Here is a 19033-nt window from a genome sequence, read left to right as displayed (position 1 = left end):
GATATAGGATAGGCAGAGGAAGAGGAATGCACAGCAGAAGGTTTTTTTGTTTTGTTTTGTTTTTTTAAAAAAAAGAGCAATCTGAAAAGTAGAAGAAAATTCAAGATATTGTGGTGTCATGGAAACTAAAAAGAAGTTTCAAGGATAGAGTTATCAAGAGTGCCAAATGATACTCCTATTTCTAGAATACTATGATACTGGAGCCAGAAATGGCTTTAGAGAGGCCTGATCCAGCCCAGAAAGCACCAAATTCACCTGTGCAAACCTCTGCAATGCATATGCAGACGCCTGCTGGCCAAACGACAAAGCACACACCCAGAAGCGCTGTCTGCCCAGAAATCACACAGTGATGGCCAGGCCCCCACCAGTACCGAAAAACTGTGCAGAAGCCACTGGAATCCCATGTAATCAACTCTTGGAGAGGGAAATAACATGGAATTTCATTTTGAATGTCAACATATTTAACACTATTTCAAGATTTGTACCAGGCTTTGTTTTATTCAGATAGGGCAAAGTGACAGACACAGAAACAGCTGCCTTTGAAAGAAGAGTGTACTACTCACAGTTCCCAAGAGACGGGGCCACGCCATGCCAGGCAGGGTCATGTGGGAGGCACACGGGCTGGTGGAAAGGCAGAGGGAGAGAGGGGAGAACATGGCCCAGAGCCTTGATTGTGGGTTCTATAGGAAGGAATTGGGGGGTAGAAAGCTTGAGCAAGTCTAGGATTGGATAGTTTGAATCATGTCAGTGGGCTCTGGAGTACAAGGATGGTCTCCAGTTGTCCACCTCGCCCTTGGGTGATTAGGGCAGGAGAGATGTCGGCTTGGTATGTGAGAGTTAGATAAAGAAGGTGGTTGGAGACTTGGGCTCTGGGTTCACTGGTTTGCGTAACAACGGCATACTCACAGGGGAGGCATTTGCTATCTCCAGGAATTAGCTGGCATTGGAGTGGGCAGTCTCTCCCAGGCCAGCAAGGCCCCCAAGATGTTGAAGCATCATAAAATATAGAAAATAAAAAATGTGATTAGTACACACAGAGACTCTAAAAATGAACCTAGGACAGTGTGTGTGGAATAAAATATTTCTTCAGCCCTTCCACGGGACCATTCCTGAGTCCAGTTGTCTTTCTGTAACAAATCCCACCGTGGAGATGAAACCAATGCCTCACCAAATCTCTCTCCACCACAGCTTCTTACTTTCCAGCTGTCATTTTCTTGCTCTGAGACCCTCCTTCATCACCTGCATCAACAGCTCCGACCCCTCTGGCCCCCCATGTTCTCTCCATCTGTCAGCCACCAAGGGAAGCTCCTTTGGTTTCCTTCAAACCCAAGATCTCTTGGATTAACTCTTTCGTTACTTGAACCCACACTCTCAACTCCATTGTCTTGGGTTCTATACAGCCCCTTTACAAACCTCAATCCTATTTCTCAAACGTCCCGAATAACTGTGAGTGCTTAGTACTGCTGAAGACAAATCTCATTACTACAAAATACCGCTTTCTCAAAGGGTCCCTTCCTTGGCAGTGCACTGAAATCACCCAAAGACATTTTAGAATACCGATGTCTGAGCCCCATCACTAGAGATTCTGACTTACTTGGTCTTGGTGTAAGTTAGGCTGCAGGATTATCAGAAGCTCCCTTCAGGCAAATTTAAGCTGCAGTCAAGGTTGAGAACAATTGCCCTCTAGAAAATCAGTTACAGTGGAAGACGTTGCCCTCCTCCTGCTCAAATTTAATCCTCCTGCTTGGGTTCCAGATCCATCTTCACCCACCTCCTCGGAGAGCTCATACATTACTTACTGCTACTGTCTCCTGTGCTTTGAACCCAGGTACATGAACATCTTTAAGATTGGAAAGTGCCAATTACCTTGATTGCACTGGTCCTTTCCCTGGACGTAGAACTTCCAGCTGAGGGGAGGTGGCTAGGTCACCAGGAGTGTGCAGTTTCCAGTCAGTGAATACCTCCCCATGTGGAAAGTTAGAAGAAGGAAGGGAGCTGGAGCACCCTCATCCGGAAGGAAAAAGGAAAGGTGAAGTAAATGTGGAAGATACATATTAAATCTTTAATAAAATTTCTCTGGATACGAGACAGTTTCCCTCATCTAAGCCAAGGCTCACTCAAGAAGTAATGTTTGTGTAGCCCTTTGGGGGGCAACATTTCTCCAAGAAATTTGAGTTGTAGATGACAGCTAAGCCTTTATATTAAGCCTACTGCTGACTTAAGTCTTTGCCCAGAGCTTCTGAAATTCCAGTCCCACACGGTGGAGATCAAGATTTCTATGATCCTCCTGGGCAAATGCACCTTCTTCATATTACAATGGGAGAAGGGGGCCTCCCGACCATACCATCTCCCTGAACCCACCACCACTTGGCTCACTCACCTGCTCCCGGGGTTCACATGCCCTGCAGCGTCTGCCTCCTCCCCTGGCAGCTGATTTATTGGTCTTAGTGTCTCATCACAGAGGTCCACATTGTCTCCAGGCTCCCTAAAGTAGTTGCTACCTTCTAGGAAACAAAGTGAGTTTCATCCATTCCATGTCATTACAATTAAAACAAACAACCACAAAGAGAGAAGTAAAGTCCTTCATCTGAATGTTGCTGGAACATGGCACCCGCAGAGACAAGGCTGGGCCTCTTAGAGAAAGGTGGCAAGGCCATATCTCAGGGGCACAGAGCCAGGCCACCTGGGTCTGAATTCTGTTTCCTCCAATTCCTGACTGTGACCTTGGACAGGTTACTCTAGCCTCTTTTGACCTCTGAGTCTTCACTGGATAACCTGGAGTTGATATTAGCACCTGCCTCACAGGGCTGTGACAATTAAAGTTGATATAGGAAATGTGCTTAGAACAGTGTCTGACCCTCTTAGCTATTACCAGGAAGGCACTATGGATGGGAGATACTTTCTGGTGGGCAGGATCAGTGCTGAGGTCCTGAAGCTATTCTAGGCAAAGACAATTGTTATCCTTATACCACAGGCCTCATGCCTCACAATGACACACCTTGGAAAAAATGAGTGTGTACGTGTATACAAGGGTAGGGCCTGGGCAAGGGTGTTGGTTGGAATAGCAGGAAAAGAAGAAAGCAGGCGTCCAGTCTACCTTCCGTGTCTGCTTGGGTAGGTCTTGGGTAGTTCTCTCTCCAGGCTCTTGCATCTGTGCTGTTGATTTTGTTGTTGTTGCCCCTGGATGAATTGAGGATCCCAAGGTGGTTGCGGTTTTGTTTTGCTGAACTGCTCTCTGGCGCTTTCCTGTCATGTGAGGGAGTTCTGAGACAGGAGGTCAGCAAAGTGACAGGACAGACTGAGAACTGGCTTGGGGGTGAGGCTGAGATCAACAGGGCAGATCGGTCAGACTTTTGGTTGCATTTTTTAAAAATAACCCGCTCTAGTTATTTAAACAGAAAGATCATTTACAAGGGACATTAAAGACTTGCAGAATCTGTAGGAGGGCTGTAGAGTCAGGCAAGGAGACAATGAAGCCAGGAACCCACCCACACCACACAGCGGGGCCGCTCTAGCGAGGACCCCGCAGTTCTGCTGGGGGCAGGCCATATATCCTGCTGGGGACCGGACACCAGACTCTCAGCCCTGAGAAGCTGGGTGCTTCCACCACCTCCTTCTCTACATGAGACGCCTGCTTCTTCACCTCACTCCTTTCGGAAACAACATCATGCACGGGCATCTGATTGAGGAAGCCTAAGGTAGGGGGAAGAGGTCAGCTATAACGGGGAATGGGATTTCAGGAAAAGAGCAAAGATGTTTCAGGTGATTTTTACGAAGGCTTGCTGTGGGGTATGGAAGGGACCCCCCATCAACCTCCTCACTGAAATCAATTACCTGTCATCATTGCACTGGGATTCGTGGTCCACGTGGACGATGCAATGACATCCCAGCCACAAGGCAAGAGAAAGAAGTCTAAGGAGCTTCAGTCGTGGTGTGGTTATGTTTGCAAAATATGGGCCTATTTCAGCTTTGTCCAATGTCACTACTAAAGCTGAAAGTCGTTTGTCTTTGTGAAATGTTTCGCTACATGAGTAGCTGAAATTAAAAGCTTTAACAGAAGAAATTCACTCCAAACATTTTTTAAAAATCATTTTCCCCATAATATTCCTGGAAAACTATGTTATCAAAGAATACAACATTATATAACACACTGCATTTTCCTATAAGAACAATATCACAAATAGAGGGCCGGTTTTCTGACTAAAAATTGCCATTAAATTAATCCTCTATGTGGCCAAAAATGTATCAAAAGTACTATAAACCTTTAAAATAATTTAAAGTAGTGAAATAAATATTCTAATGCCTTACAAAATATTATAAGAAGTACCTGCTTTTAATGCCAGTGTCCCAATAATAAAATGCGTATATAAGCCATAAAAAATACAACCTGATGGCATTATAAACTTGATTTTTTAAATAATATGCTAGCTTTAGTAATATTTAGAAATTCTTGTAGTTTTTCGTAGAAATAATTTTAGAATAAATATTTGGACCACCTAAATAACTTAAAAGTGTTTATCAAGGGTGTTTGAAATAGACATCATTTTTTCTTGAAATATATTTCTCTTTCATAAGCAGAAGGCTTCAGAATTATTCCACTGATCTTAATGCTACCTCAAACTGGTAGAGTAGGATTTTAAATATACATTTGATGATAACAATATTAATAACGATTATAGTACTTCTCCCACTAAAACACTTAAAAATAAAAGAGCCAATTCAATATAAGGTTTGGAGTCAGACCCCCGACTCCACTTAGGAAATGCTTGACATTGGGTCAGCCTTGCGTAGCCTAACTCTGACTCAATTTTCTCTTCCTTGAGTGTCTATGAAATTCTTTGAAATTAATTAAACACTATACAAATGTAAACTTTTTTTTTCTATCCATGGATAAAGGAGAAATTGAACACCCTCCTAGCAAGATCAGAGCTGGACCGTCATCTTTTTTATGGAAGTTGGTGGATGTTTTTGGATTCTTTGTCACTAGACTTAGAGATGGATGGAGAGAGGGAGGGGTGGTCTGTAAGGCAGTTTCTCAGGGCAGCACTTCTCACCTTCCCACCCTTTCTTCAGGGCACCGGCTGTGTGTTCACTGTCGACAGGAACAGAGGCAAGATGAACAATTGTTCCCTGCCTCTGCCAACAGCTTCTGGACCCAAATTTGCTCTTGCATAATCATTCCTAGCCCCTCCACTTATTTTCCTTTTTTGGCCTCCCTTTGATTCCAGTGTCCCCAGGTCCACCCCAGCTGGCCCAAGGGAGCTCCCTGAACTGGAATCCAACCTTTCCTTTCAGCTCCCCCCACCAGCCCTCTGTGGGCCATAGTTGGCTTCCAGGACGGGAGGGAGCCCTGAAGCGTTTTGCATTTAATACAGAGCCTGAGGAGCAACTCCAACCAATGGAGCTTCTGAAAAGGTGCCTCCAAAATATCTCTCACAGCCTCCCAAGGGTGGCGTAAAACACTTTGTGTTCGATGCAGAGAACTGTTAGAACAGCTTGTATTTTGCAAAAGAGAAAAATAAGAAAATGTTGAATTTACAAGCCTCGACAGGATAGAAACAAATGTGTGAGGAAATAAAAATTAATTTCTGTTCATAGCATTGGCTCAACTAGCACCTTTCTCCTAAAGTGTTCAAAGTTCAACACAAATATGCCAAACGTTCATTGAGGGCTTGTCATGAACTGGACACTGCTAGGTGCTCTACACGGATTATCTCATTTAATCTTCACAAGAGCTCATGAGGCAGGTATTATCATTCACCTTATTTTACACTGGAAGAAACTGAGACAATGGAGACTTTTACTTGCCCATTGTCGTTAATGCAAAAGGTGAGAGCCAAGATTCAGACTCGGGCATCCAGGATTTGGAACATGCACCTGTGCTGCCTCCAGAGGGGTCAGGGTCTGCCAAGGAGATGAAGCCAGCTCTACTACACAGAGGGCATCTGATCCTGAGAACATTGTAAAGTCTTGTTAAAATGTCACAGCAAGGGTGGGATTCCCAGGCTACAGACCACCAGATCTCAAATCTATTGTGTTCTGGAAACTAAGGGGAACTGGCCCAGTGAGCAAACTGAACTCATAGTGTGTAATCAGAAAATAGCTGTGTTCTTCCTTACCCCACACCATCAGCCAGCACTGTGAGGATGGTCCTTCCCTACCCTTGAATGAAATCCATACCATGTAGCATAAATTTCCTGCTTCTTCCTAAAAAATGAAAAGGTTTTCAGCCACTTTCAGTCCCCAAAATATTCTCATGTCAGTCTTAAAAATATCCAGTGCTATGTAAAATCAGTACTCTGAACCTCATTCTAAGATGAAGCTTCTTCGACCTCTGAAGCCCAAAAGCTTAAAGTGGATAAGCTGGCTTCTTCTCTCTTCTCTAACCTTCCTAACATCCTCACCTCCCTCCCTGCCTGCCCCCTACTAGACTCTTCTGATTCATCCCAGGGTGGAGCAGGGGAAAGAGCCAGGTGAGGGGCAGAAATGTCCTTGATGATGGGCAGTAATGCTGCCTGGGAGCAGATGGAGCACAAGAAGGAAGTCAGACTCAATAAGACTAGGCAAGGTATCGAGAACAAAGCCAGAGCATCCTTAATTGTGAATTAGTGCCAGGGGAACCTGGGGGCTGGAAGAAAGGAGGAGATTAGAGTGTGTATTAGTTTCCCATTGCTGCTGTAACAAATCACTACAAATTCGGTGAATTAAAACAGACACATTTATTCTCTTACAGTTCTGGAGGTCAAAAGTCCAAAATCAATTTCATTGGGCCAAGGTCAAGGCATTGGCAGGACTTGTTCTTTCTTATGGCTTCAGAGGAGATCTCATTTCCTTGCCTTTTTCAGCTTTTAGTGGCCACCTGTGTTCCTTGGCTCGTGACCCCTTCCTCACATCATGCCAACGTCTTGCCATCAATATGACATCTCTTTTTTCTCACTCTCACCTTCCTGCCTCCCTCCTATGGGGACCCTGGGATTACACCGGGCCCACTTGGGTAGCCCAGGATAATCTCCCCATCTCAAACTCCTTAACTTAATCACACGTGCAGAGGCCTTTTGCTAAATAAGGTAACATTCACAGATTTGGGATTTAGTAGAGGATGTGGAAATTTGTGGGTGCCATTATTCAGCCTATCACAGGATCCAAAATGTTAGGGCAAAATTGAGGCCCAAGTTTAGGCCTGGAGGTGAGCCAGAAGGCTCTAGAGATAACCACAAGTCAGCTTCCTCATCTAAAGTCCAGGAAGCAAACTGTATCTAAGATGAGCAGGAAACACCCAGGCAGGCCACTTTTCTCTGCTCCTTCTGAGTTTTAAGAGACATAGTTTTGCTTCATTGGGTCATGGAGAAGATCCTGACAGCAGAAAGATACTGCTTTTCCTTCTGCTAACCTGGATGTGCAGAATTGCAGAACATCAGTGCAAGAAGAGACCTCCACATTCTCCCATTACAGCCACTTCCTTTCAGAAAGGAAAGAATGCAAAGCCCAAGAACTGAGATCTGACATCAGATGTATCTGGATTTTCATCTCAGCTGGCTCTTCACCAATTGTCTATCTCTGGCCAGGTCTGTGCCCACCTCACAGAGTTGTTCTGAATTTGACAGAATAACATGTTCCTGCCCGCACTCCCTAGGACATGGCACGGGCCCAGTACCCTCTTCGGGGTCAAGCCCATACCAGAGCAAGGGAAATGGGGAAGGGCCTTTCAAACAGGCTTTTAGCAAAATATTTCACATGCCTATGTGTAGTGGTCACACTCTGAACATCTCCTAGCCGCTGGTGTTGCAGTCTGACTTGTCCTGGCTACATTCCTCCCTCCCCTCCTCTGTCCACAGAGATCCATGGCCCCAGGCGGTTGCATCCAAGAAAGAAAGGAATGGGAGTGAATCACTGGCAACCCAGGCCAAAGGCCAAGGAGAAGCTGAACCCTCATTCAGGGCTGGGGCGCAAGAGGGAGCACAGAGATGCAAGAAGGCTAGGGGCCAGTGGGGAGAAGAATTCCATGGAAGAATTTCCGTAAAGGGCAAGGAGAGGGACAGCCACATGCAGATGAAAATGAAAGCCCAATTTGTCCACTGGGGGTAGGTGGGATGAGCTGATGAAGAAGAGAAGAGATGCCCGATTCCCGATCCAAGATGGACACTGTATGGGGAATAGTACATATAAGGATAATACTTTGGGTAAATTAGATCAATATATTTTTGTATTTATTAATCCCAAATTTCTGAGATCCTGAAGCATCTATATCAAAATTACTAACCTTTGGAAACTGAGATTTTGATAAACTAGGATACAGGGAACCCAGGATATGAGATAAGAGAAATCTTGCATTCCTTAAGTTGGGAAAACTTTCCCTTTCCGGCACAAGTTTGGGGCAAAATATAGGAAAAGAACAGTAGGAGAAGCAGACAGTCAAATACATGTGTCCTGACCAGCCCTCTAAAGGACTAAGGCCCTGGGGATGAGGAGAGGGCCAAAGGCGGAAATGCTTTTCTGACCCCCATTTGGAGCCCTGCCAGGAGACTGTGTTCAGGGTGACTTGGAGGCTCCAGAGAGGCTGGAGGACAACAGAGGGGCAGCAGTGGAGCAGGGTGCCAGGGAAGCCAGCCTGGGAAATGCCCCTGGCTCCCTCCAACCTGGGGTGCCTGCCTCTGGTTCCTGCGCGCCTCGCCTCAAGCGGGACTACAGAAGGCAGCTGCAAGTTCAACCAAAGGACCTGCCAGTGGGGATCAGCTTGGCGAGAAAGGTGGTCCTCTTTCCATGCACTTCCCAACCCAGGGCTCCAGGAGAAAATCAGTCAGTTCTTAGAGGTGGGGTGTGTGTGTGTGTGTGTGTGTGTGTGTGTGTGTGTGTGTTTGGGGGAATCCTAGCATCAGAAAACCGGAAGTGGGACCATTTCAACAGAGGGGTTGCCACTGATCCTTGACAACAAGCAGTCCATGGGTCCCCAGCCACAGGCTCCAACAGTGGATGCTACAGGAGGGATCTACATTACCCACATCTCAACAAAAACCTGTCATGTGAATTTGAGATGAGAGTGGTTGCCTAGCTGCAGAGGCCAGCACCAGGACAAGCATGAAACAAGAGTGGTTCTATGCTCTCATCCAAAATCCCATGAGTTACCATCAGTTTTTATCGTATACCCAGAAGCCATGTTGAGAAAGGAATAAATAATAATAAAAAACACTACTCTGATACAAGGTTGAAACTAAAATTAATAAAATATTTACCTGGAAAGATTATTGTAAGTCAATATAAACCATTTATACTGTACTTTATACTAAAAGTATACTGAGATACTTTTAGTTGGTATATCATATCATTTGCTTTTTTCTCCCCTTTCCACACTACACATCAGGATGGTGACTCAGGAAGACAAGATCATTATAAAAAACTACTTAGCTACAATTTTCATGGAATGTCAGTGAAAAGTATTTAAATTTGTTACCCTTTCACATAGGCAAGTTGATCTTGAAGTAAAGACTGTTCCGGACTCCATATTTATACTTGTAATCTATTAAGGAAAGACTTCCGTTCCAGAAAGGGGCTGTGCAGTACCCAACTGATGTTAATATACAATAAGGAAATTACATAAGGTTTCAATGAGATGATTCTTATAAAGCATTTAGTGTCCATTAAATTTTAGTTGCCAAGTCTTTCTTTTCTTATCCCCACTACCACCACTTAAGTGGTTTCCCCTAAGTCACATAGTTGGTTATGCACAGAGAGAAGATCAAAGCATAGAAATGCCATTTAAAATTTTTCGTAGGCGTGCAGACAGGGAGAGAACAGTACTCAGATCCACTCAAGACAGCTAATTAGTGATGAGTTGTATCCAAGGCTATTGAAGCTTCTGTGAAGTACGACAGTGGTTGGCTTGAGTAGCATGTTTCTCAGAAGGTGCCTCTTACATTTCACTGGGGAAAGAAGGAGAAAAGTTAATTCTGATAAAAATAGGATGGAAAGAACTGAATGGAAAAGGTTAGTAACTGAGAACCAGATATGGGAGTTCCTTGGGAGTGAACTAAACTATTGATAGTAACAGGAAAGCCTGGTGGCAGGAGATATCAGGGTGGGGAAGTCTGAGGTAGGAAAGTGGGTAGCAGGGGGGAATTCCGAAGGGGTGAAGGGAAGACCCGGGCGAGCAGCAGGCTTGTGCCCACGCAGACAGCGCAGGAAGCCTGTTATGTCCAAGGGCCACAGGTCCAAATGGTGCATAAAATATTGGTTCCTTCAATACAACTCCTGGTATGAATCAGTTTCAAAGGAAAGAATTACTCCTATCTGCTTACGTCCACAGTTTGGAACCCATGATGGAATGACTTTTGTCTCAGACCTCAGAATCTAGAATCTAGAATGAAAGGAAAATACTGTCCTGTGCATGCGGAAAAACATAGATTCCAGAACTGCAGGATCTTTCAGATCTAATCCAACCACTTTGTTTTACAAATGAGGAAACTGAGACCCAGGAAGACTAAATGACTTGTCCCAAACCACAAAGCTGTACTAAAGCCAGAGTGAAACCCCAGAGTGTTGACCACCATAGGATATTTATGGGTTTACCTTGCATGGTATAAATAATCCAAAACCTGTAGTCATATCCACTTTGCTGAGACACAATTTTAATTACGCCTTTCCTCCACCCCTTAACACTCATCCAAAGGCTATTCAGCCATGCTGGACATTAAGACAGGGAGTTGATTTCCTACTGTCACTGTCTCAATGTGATATTTACATCAATAAGAATTTTTAAAATTTCATTTGGATACATACTAACAATATGCTTTTTGTAGACATTTTTAAAAACATTGATAAGCAAAAAGGAAGAAAATGAAAATACACATAATCCTATTACTCAGAGAGAAGCCATTGATGACCATAATTTATGGTCATCCTGTCAGTTCTTCTTCCTACTATTTTCTAACCCACTTTTTTTTTTTTATCTAGTAACATATTGTCTGTCACTTTAGTATTTGAAAAAGTAGGAAGGATGCATTTCGTTTTTCCCAGCATGCAAACATTTTTATTAACTGACAATAGTGTGCAATCTGAAATATGATACCCAACAGTTCTTTGCCTTTACCCCTGAGTTGCCTGTATCAGTTCATACCGAGTCCATCTTTGATGTGCATTGGGAGTCCCATCCCTCAGGTCTCTCTCTCTCTCTCTCTCTCTCTTCTTCTTCTTCTCCCTCACTTTTCTTTTTACCTCTGGCTTCCCTCTCAACCTTTGGCTGCAGCTCTCAGGCAGACGTCCCAGCAGCTTTTCCTGTCCAAGGACCTCAAGGTGGGGAAAGCTCCTGGTTCTTTGGGATCCTGGGCTTAGCTGGTGGTAGAAGGAGCTGAAATTCTTCAGGTGCTGCCCAAAGGGGAAGAGTGTGAAGTGAAACAACAGTTCCCTCATCCATTGGCATTATGGTGACAAATCTTCTGGATAAGTAAACTTTCATCTTGCCAATATGGGCCAGGTATTATCAAAGAATTTTAATGGATCACACTGATATCTCTGTTTTTTCTTCCCATCTTACCAAACATCCATGTTCTGTTACCACAGAAATAAATAGATTAACATTGGGAATAAAACCCCATCCTGACCCATTGTTTCCTCTGCTCCTTCTAGTAATGCCAGTGAAGAGATTAAAACTTCGCAGAAGATGACCAAGAACTGGGAGAACAAGATTAGTGAAAGCTGGAAATGCTTCTGGTGGTATGAAAATATGCAAAGGAAACATATTTCAGCAGAAACGTGATATGGGAGACCAACAGGGAGGTTGCAGAAATATTTTAATGACTGTGAACCTGGGACTTAAGGGTTTTCAGGACACAGATGTGACAGTTCTATTGTGTGATGCATCCTCTGTGCTCTAAAACTAGATGTCACTGGTCACTAAAGCCAGGTGCATGGGAGAAGGAGAAAAGGTGTTTTCATCTGTGTCCTTTAGGAAGAACAGGCTCTGAGATTTTAGTTCCTCTTTCCTTTCCCAATGACTCTCAATCCCTTCCCGCTACAGAAGTAAATGTTCCTGTCTCGTGACTCCTGCCGAAAGTCCCCGGTGATGCCACAGCCTTGAAGGACAGTGAAAGACCCAAAAGAGTCAGGGAAGGTCTTGTTAACCTAGAAACTAGAAGGCAATTAAAAGTTAGGATAAAATGTTTTCAGAATGTTTACTCCATGGGGAACTTAGAAGAGGGGGAACCTGCAGTTGCAGGGAAGTAGCTGGGGGAGGAATGAGTAAGGAATCCACCCAGAGCAAGTAATTGCCCTCTCAGGATTCCTAGTTCTGAGAAGTCACCAGCTAAGACTGACAAAGTAAAACCTCCGTCCCCAAGAAGAGGATGGAAGACTGCTTCAAGGACTTCCTGAGAGATGTGCTGCCTCCGCCCTCACGGTGAGTCCTGTGCATGAGGTGAGCACCCAGCCCCGGGAAGTCCACACAGGGAAGGTTCACAGGACGAGGTGAGTGGACAGAAGCCCCAGGGAGCAGCCTGGACTGTCCCAGGACCCTCCACTGTGCCTTTCTACTGGTTGTAGTCGGAGGCTGTTTGGATTTTTCCCATGACCTACATGATGCAACTCATTGTTTTCAAGCCACTTGACACCATCCTCATCCTTGGTCAGTCATCCAATCCACATTGTAAACTGAAGTGCCCAGTACATGTGGACACACATTCAAAGAGCTAAAGAATGGAGCTCAAAAGGGAAAGGGCTCTTTTCTTGGCCTAGAGGCATTTGTATTCTGTTGGAGATAAGGAGTGAAGAAAGGCTGAAGTTGGTGTAAGACATAGACTTCCATCTTTTCTTGGAAAAGAGATGGTGAATACTCTCAACCACCAGAAAGCATGACTCCTATGGAACCAAGGCAGGTTTGGTCCCTGATCTGGTGGAAAAGTTGGTGTTAGGGGTCCTTCCAATCCAAGAATCATCAGGGATGAACTTTGGAAGGTTTACACGTATCAGAAGGTTACTAGCCTTTCAGCCTTGACTCGAATAGTTTCCTCATTTCTACTGTTACGGCCTCCTTTCCTATTTCCTTAATCTCTGGTTTTGAGTCCACTGGTCCCGTTCATCGACACCTCCTCAATCAGTCGGATGTGTTATCTGAATCCTTTGATCCTAAACCCAGTAACCCCTTTCTTACTGCCTGCAGGCCCACTATCTATGCATACTTAGAGTGATCAAAGACCAAAGACTCCACCTTTCACTTTAATACTGCTTTAAACTATAGCTTATGTGTATTCATTTATCACAAAGCTTTAGAGCTGGGGAAAATCTTGATGTTTGCTTAGTTTAACTTGCTCATTATGCAGATGAAGAAACTGTGGCTTCAAAATGTAGCAATTGACCCAATAATATATAGTTGGATTATTGATACAGATTGGAACCCAGGTCTCCTTATATGAATCTTAATATACCTTAAGCCACTTTTTCAAGATGCAAAGGCAAGGGCTCTTTTTTGTTTTTTTGGTTTTTGGTTTTTTTTTTTTTTTTGCTTCTACTCTATTTTTTCTACGTATCTGCCTGGCTGTTTACATAGCCAGAGTCTATGTCTCCGGTTACCAGATGTGATAATTGAGCTTCCTCTGAACACTCCTATGATAAAATCATGCTGACTCACCCTCTCTGTCCTCCCTGCCAGGCTGAGTTTCTTTTTTTTTTTTTTTTTTTCATTTTTTAGATGTTTATTGGCAATTTGGATATTCTTTTTTGTGAAGTACCCATTCAAGTCCATTTATTCATTGAATTTCTTCTTTTTCTTACTGATTTGGAAGATTTCTTTTTTTTTTTTTTAACTGATCAGTAGATTTATTGTTTGTGCTTTTTTTTTAATTTCAGTTCATTATGGGGGTACAAAAGTTCAGGTTATATATATTGCCCATGCCCCCCCATCCCCCCGAGTCTGAGCTTCAAGCGTGTCCATTCCCTAGACAGTGCACATCGCACTCATCATGTAGGTATGCACCCATCCCCTCCCCCCACCCCCATCCCCCCCAGTCAGTTTCTGAAGAGGGAGGCCAGACCATATTGATCTGTTACCAGCACCTTCCGTCAGACCAGGCTGAATGTTTACCAAGTTCAGCAAAGTGGAATGAAATTCTCTAATTATGCCAAAAAGCTGAGAGCAAGACTATCTACCAGTAAAAATAGTTTATCATCATCTAAAACAGCCTCAAAATTGATTAGGATAAAAATGTACTGAGCTCACACTGTGTGCAGAGTGTGGTACTACCTACCCACCGGGTGCACACAGACCCTTTGCCTTAATTCTTCACTATATAAGCAGGGCCTCTGAAAATATCAATAGGTGGTTTAGGCAATAGAATTGATTGCAAAGGGACTTTACGACCCATATTGTGTCAGCTTTCAGACCTTTATGACATATTCATGTTGTTTCCTATCCCTAGATCACTGGATAGAATCTACTTCAGCAATATGGACTCGTTGAGTACGTTGAGTACATTGAGTATGGTAGCCATAGCCACTGTGATTACTTAGTACTTTACAAAGCATATTCACACTCATTGGTTCATGTGATCTTACTTAAGATATTTTGAGGTGGCATTATCCTTATTCACGCATTTCAAATGAAAAGACTGAGGCTCAGGGAGGTCGAGTAATGTGCACACAGCAGGCTAACAGAAGAGGCAGGTGGATCTCGGATCCCTTGACCTCTCATGCAAAGCTTTCCCACTCCCCACACAGCATTTCTCTATCTGGCAAGATCGCTGTCCTGAGCTTCCCACCTAAGGTTCCGCAGGTGCCTCCCTTCCCAGACCACGCCTTTCCGTAACTGGGCAAAGCACTTACCCCTGTTCCTTGGTTTTCTTGCTTATAAAATGAAAGGGATGAAACACTGGGCCTCCATGTTTTCTTTCATTTCAAATGGTTTGATTACCTTCTGGAGGGAATCTTGATCCATGACACCAACTCTGAAGGTGAGAATTCTATCTACGGTAGCAAGTGGCCTACAGATCGTAGGTCAGCATTGAGTTACTTCTGCTGGTACAAGGCAACAGGCTCTGTGGGTAGCCACAGGCTTCCGAGGGCAGTACTCGGAATCCCAACTCACTGCTCTCCAGCCCTAGAATCTCACCTCCAGCCCTGAGAACCCAAAGCCAGTTTCTATTCTTAGCAGTTTCTACAGCGAAACCTTCTGGCCACTGCAGGGCCAGAGCTGGACGGAGAGGAGAGATGCCTGCTCCATCCAGGTCCCCTGCTCTCTCCTCCACTGGCTCCAGCCAGCGTCTCCAGACAGAAGAAACCTCAATTGAATTATGCGTTTCAGTCCTCTTGCATTTGATTCTGTGGCTCCACTGTGATTTTCTTAATGCTGATGTATTGCATACGTCCTCTGTTTGGATGTAGTGGCTTTCACAAACATGCTCTCATTAGAGTCTCAGATTGGACCAAGATCTAATTTTTTTAAATTTCCTATTTGATTCTGTGGCACTGCTGATTTCTAAACACAACTTTCTAATGTTGAAAGGCAGTATTTCCTAGAGGTTGGTTGAAAGCACAGTGCCTGATATACTTGATACATTTTTAATAAATGGATTAATTAATTTACTAATTAAGTATTTTTAAGAGCAGGTAATAAACCTGGATATTACATTTCTACTAAGAAAAACTGTAGCATTTAATTCTACTTTTTCTGCAGGACCGTCAGCATGCGGGAAAGGAGATGGCCTGGTGCAGCCTTAGCTGGAAGAAGGTTAGAAGAGGAAGGAGAACTCACTCCGTTTGAAAAGATTCAGTCGATTTCCATCACCTCATACTCGGTAGTAATATGTGAGTATCATTGGTTTTCAAATGCTCTCATTACATTATTTTTGTTAATCACTTATTTAAACATCTAAATAAATGTCTGCAACTCACCACATAAATTGCATGTTATTGAGAAGGCCTAACTACAGTGGTAATTTAATTACAGAGCTCCAAATTTAATTAGCCAAGTACTAACCTTGTTCTTCTCCTTCATAGCACTTAGCGCAATTATATTTAATTAATCATTTGTAATTATTAATTCAATCTCTGTGTCCCTAGATAAATTAGAAGAACCAAGAAACCAGGACCCATGTTTCTGTCTTTCCTGATCACAGACAGGTGTCCAATGCATGGCACACAGAGGGGATTGACGGCACTGGGTTAAAGGCTCTGAGCTTCATCTGGACTGAAGGGTGACTGAGGATGTGAGAGGGCTCCTTCCAGGTGGCGGCCAGGACTGGGTGGGCCCCTACAAGAAGCATGAAAAGCAGCTGAAGCCGGGGCCAGGGCAGGACATGACCCTGAGGAACCCGCGGTTCCCTGTAGTTCTCAAGTGTCCAATTACAGTGCTTTGCCCGCTGCCAGCCCCCAGTGAAGAATCCTCCCAGCCTTTCCTGTCCTCAGCTTTCCTTCCCTCCTCATCTGCTTTTCTACTTTGCTTCCTTAGTTTTCCTTTTTCTTTGCTTTCTCTTTTCTTTCCATCATTCTTTTTTCTCTGTCTTTCCTTCTCCATTGATAGATTACCGCCATATAACTGGCACTGTGCTGGGTCCTAAACATAAAAAGGTGGTCGAAACAGGGACTTTGTCCTTCAGAATCTCACAGTTTAGTGTCAGAAACCAAATGTCCCTTTCTCCGAGGCCTTCATTGCATTCTCCCCTAACCACCTAGGTTAAAAAACCAAGGCTCAATGTTCCCATTCCAGCCCCAATCCTAGTCCAGGACTTAATCCGAGACTCCTAAAGGGAGCCCTTCACTTACTTCTTTCTAACTCTACTCCTCCCTGGCAGCCTGACCCGCCTGCTCCATGCAGAGGGACAACATGACTTGGGTGAGTGAGTTCATCCTAATGGGTCTCTCCAGTGACCGGCAGACCCAGGCTGGACTCTTTGTCCTGTTTGGGGCCACCTACCTACTGACCCTGCTGGGCAATGGGCTCATCCTCCTGCTGATCGGGCTGGACACACGGCTCCACCTGCCCATGTACTTCTTCCTCTGCCACCTCTCCATCGTGGACATCTGCTGCACCTCCAGCGGAGTCCCCCAGATGCTGGTGCACTTCCTCCTGGAGAAGAAGACCATCTCCCTTGCCCGATGTGGGACCCAGCACTTCTTCTCCTTGGCCCTTAGTGGGACTGAGTTCCTGCTGCTGGCTGCAATGGCCTACGACCGCTATGTGGCCGTCTGTGACCCTCTGCATTACACGTCCGTGATGAGCCCAAGGCTCTGTGTGGTGCTGGCAGCTGTCTCTTGGCTTGTGGGCCTGGCTAATTCCGCCGTGCAGACAGCAATCACCATGCGCCTGCCCACCTGTGGGCACAACGTGCTGAACCACGTGGCCTGTGAGACACTGGCACTGGTCAGGTTGGCCTGCGTGGACATCACTCTCAACCAGATGGTCATAGTGGCCTCCAGCGTGGTGGTGCTGCTGGTGCCCTGCTGTCTGGTCTTGCTGTCCTACACCCACATTGTGGCCACCATCCTGCGCATCCGCTCCACCCAGGGACGCCGCAAAGCCTTCGGGACCTGTGCCTCCCACCTCATTGTGGTCTCCATGTCCTATGGGATGGCCCTCTTTACACACATACAGCCCCGCACCACAGACTCAGCTGAGCAGGACAAAGTGGTGGTGGTCTTTTATGCTGTGGTGACCCCCATGTTGAACCCTCTCATCTACAGTCTGCGCAACAAGGATGTGAAGGCTGCTCTGAGTCGAGTTCTGATGAGGACCTCTGAATTAAAACATTAGAACGTGGTTTTTGTAATGACAGGGCTTCACGCTGAAGACAGTGGGCATTAGAGTGTGCCCTCCTGCATAACGGGTGTGTATATATGTGTGCATGTGTATGTGTGTGTGCGTGTGTACGTGTGTGCATGTGTGCATGAGTATGTGTGTGCATGTGTTTAAGTAAGGGAACAGGTGGGAGGTCCACAATCTGCACTATACTGTTTTGATGTAATAGAGAAATGGGATTGTATCTGTTCTCTATTTTTAGTTTCTGCCTTATTCCAAAAAAATATGAATTACAACAACTTAAAAATAAATACAACCTACAGAAAGTAAAATGAAATATATTCATTTTCTTAAATGAAAGAAAGTTGTGGGGGGAGATATACCAGTGTATCTGAATCAGGAAGGAAGATTAAATCAGAAGTCAGGGCAGTGCACAAAATGCATGCCAAGAAAATCTATTTCCTTGCTAAAATCTGCAAATACACGTCTAAACTCTTCTGTAGTCAGTGAGAAAAGGGAAAAAAAATTCACTGTGCCCATGGGATCGAACAAGCCTTAGGTCAGAAGTACAAAGGTCACCTTGTGACTCACACATCATCCAGCCCAGCTCACTAGGGTGGGGAATTCACACAAGGATTTGGGGCCAAAATCATAGCAATGGTCCCCTCAGCCCTGATGAGCGTGAGTGGGCCATGTGAGTCACAGGGACGTCCCTTTGCTTGCTTCCCTCTCGAATTTGCAGTGGTAGCAAAGGGCTGGCTGGAAAGTCAGATGTTCAGAACCTCAAACAAATGTCTTTCTACATCGGGTCCAAGGATATTCTCATGTGAAAACTGAGATGTGTATTCAGAGATCCTCTTGGCTAGAAGGCCTCTCTGCACACGACCAGATGGAGCCAAGGGATTCAGCAAGGGAGGAATCCTATTTCTCTGTGGCAAAAATTGTGTTCTGCTCTTATAGTACACAGATAAATTATTGAGCTCTGAACATCCTAGACCATAAAGCAAAGCAGTGATGATTTTATCTTGAAAAATGTTTGAAACAAGCTTTAAAAATCAGAATAAAGCATCTCCTTACCTACATATTACAGATCTCAGGTTTGTCACAATACAAAACAAAACACATAAGTTGATACAATTCAAACTTTTACTCAGTCTGTTGCTAAAGGGTTGAAGAGAAGAGAATGGAGCACCTTTTTAAATTTTTACTAAGACTTTTTTAAAATTGAAGTTAAGTACACATATCATACGATTCACAATTTTTACCATTTTAAAGTGTACAGTTCATTGGCATTAAGTATATTGACAATGTTGTACA

At 44.4% G+C, this 19033-nt stretch overlaps 2 protein-coding genes across 2 annotated transcripts in view; one reads left to right on the top strand and one right to left on the bottom strand.

Moving 5' to 3' along the window:
- The window catches only part of TMEM139 (transmembrane protein 139), a 360773-nt gene that overhangs the window by 163706 nt on the left and 178034 nt on the right, over positions 1–19033 (bottom strand). The gene's annotated exons all lie outside the window — the stretch shown is intronic.
- On the top strand, positions 16790–17731 carry LOC138376887 (olfactory receptor 2F1-like). The gene has a single exon (XM_069461511.1). The coding sequence runs from the start codon at positions 16790–16792 to the stop codon at positions 17729–17731; it is 942 nt and encodes a 313-aa protein (XP_069317612.1).

This window comes from Eulemur rufifrons, chromosome 29 (genome assembly GCF_041146395.1).
Source record: "Eulemur rufifrons isolate Redbay chromosome 29, OSU_ERuf_1, whole genome shotgun sequence".
Classification (NCBI taxonomy): domain Eukaryota; kingdom Metazoa; phylum Chordata; class Mammalia; order Primates; family Lemuridae; genus Eulemur; species Eulemur rufifrons.
Note: the sequence above shows the minus strand (reverse complement) of the source record. Positions and strands in the feature narration are given on the sequence as shown.

Coding starts and splice junctions, on each gene's coding strand:
- LOC138376887 (XM_069461511.1), top strand. CDS start 16,790: ATGCAGAGGGACAACATGACTTGGGTGAGTGAGTTCATCCTAATGGGT.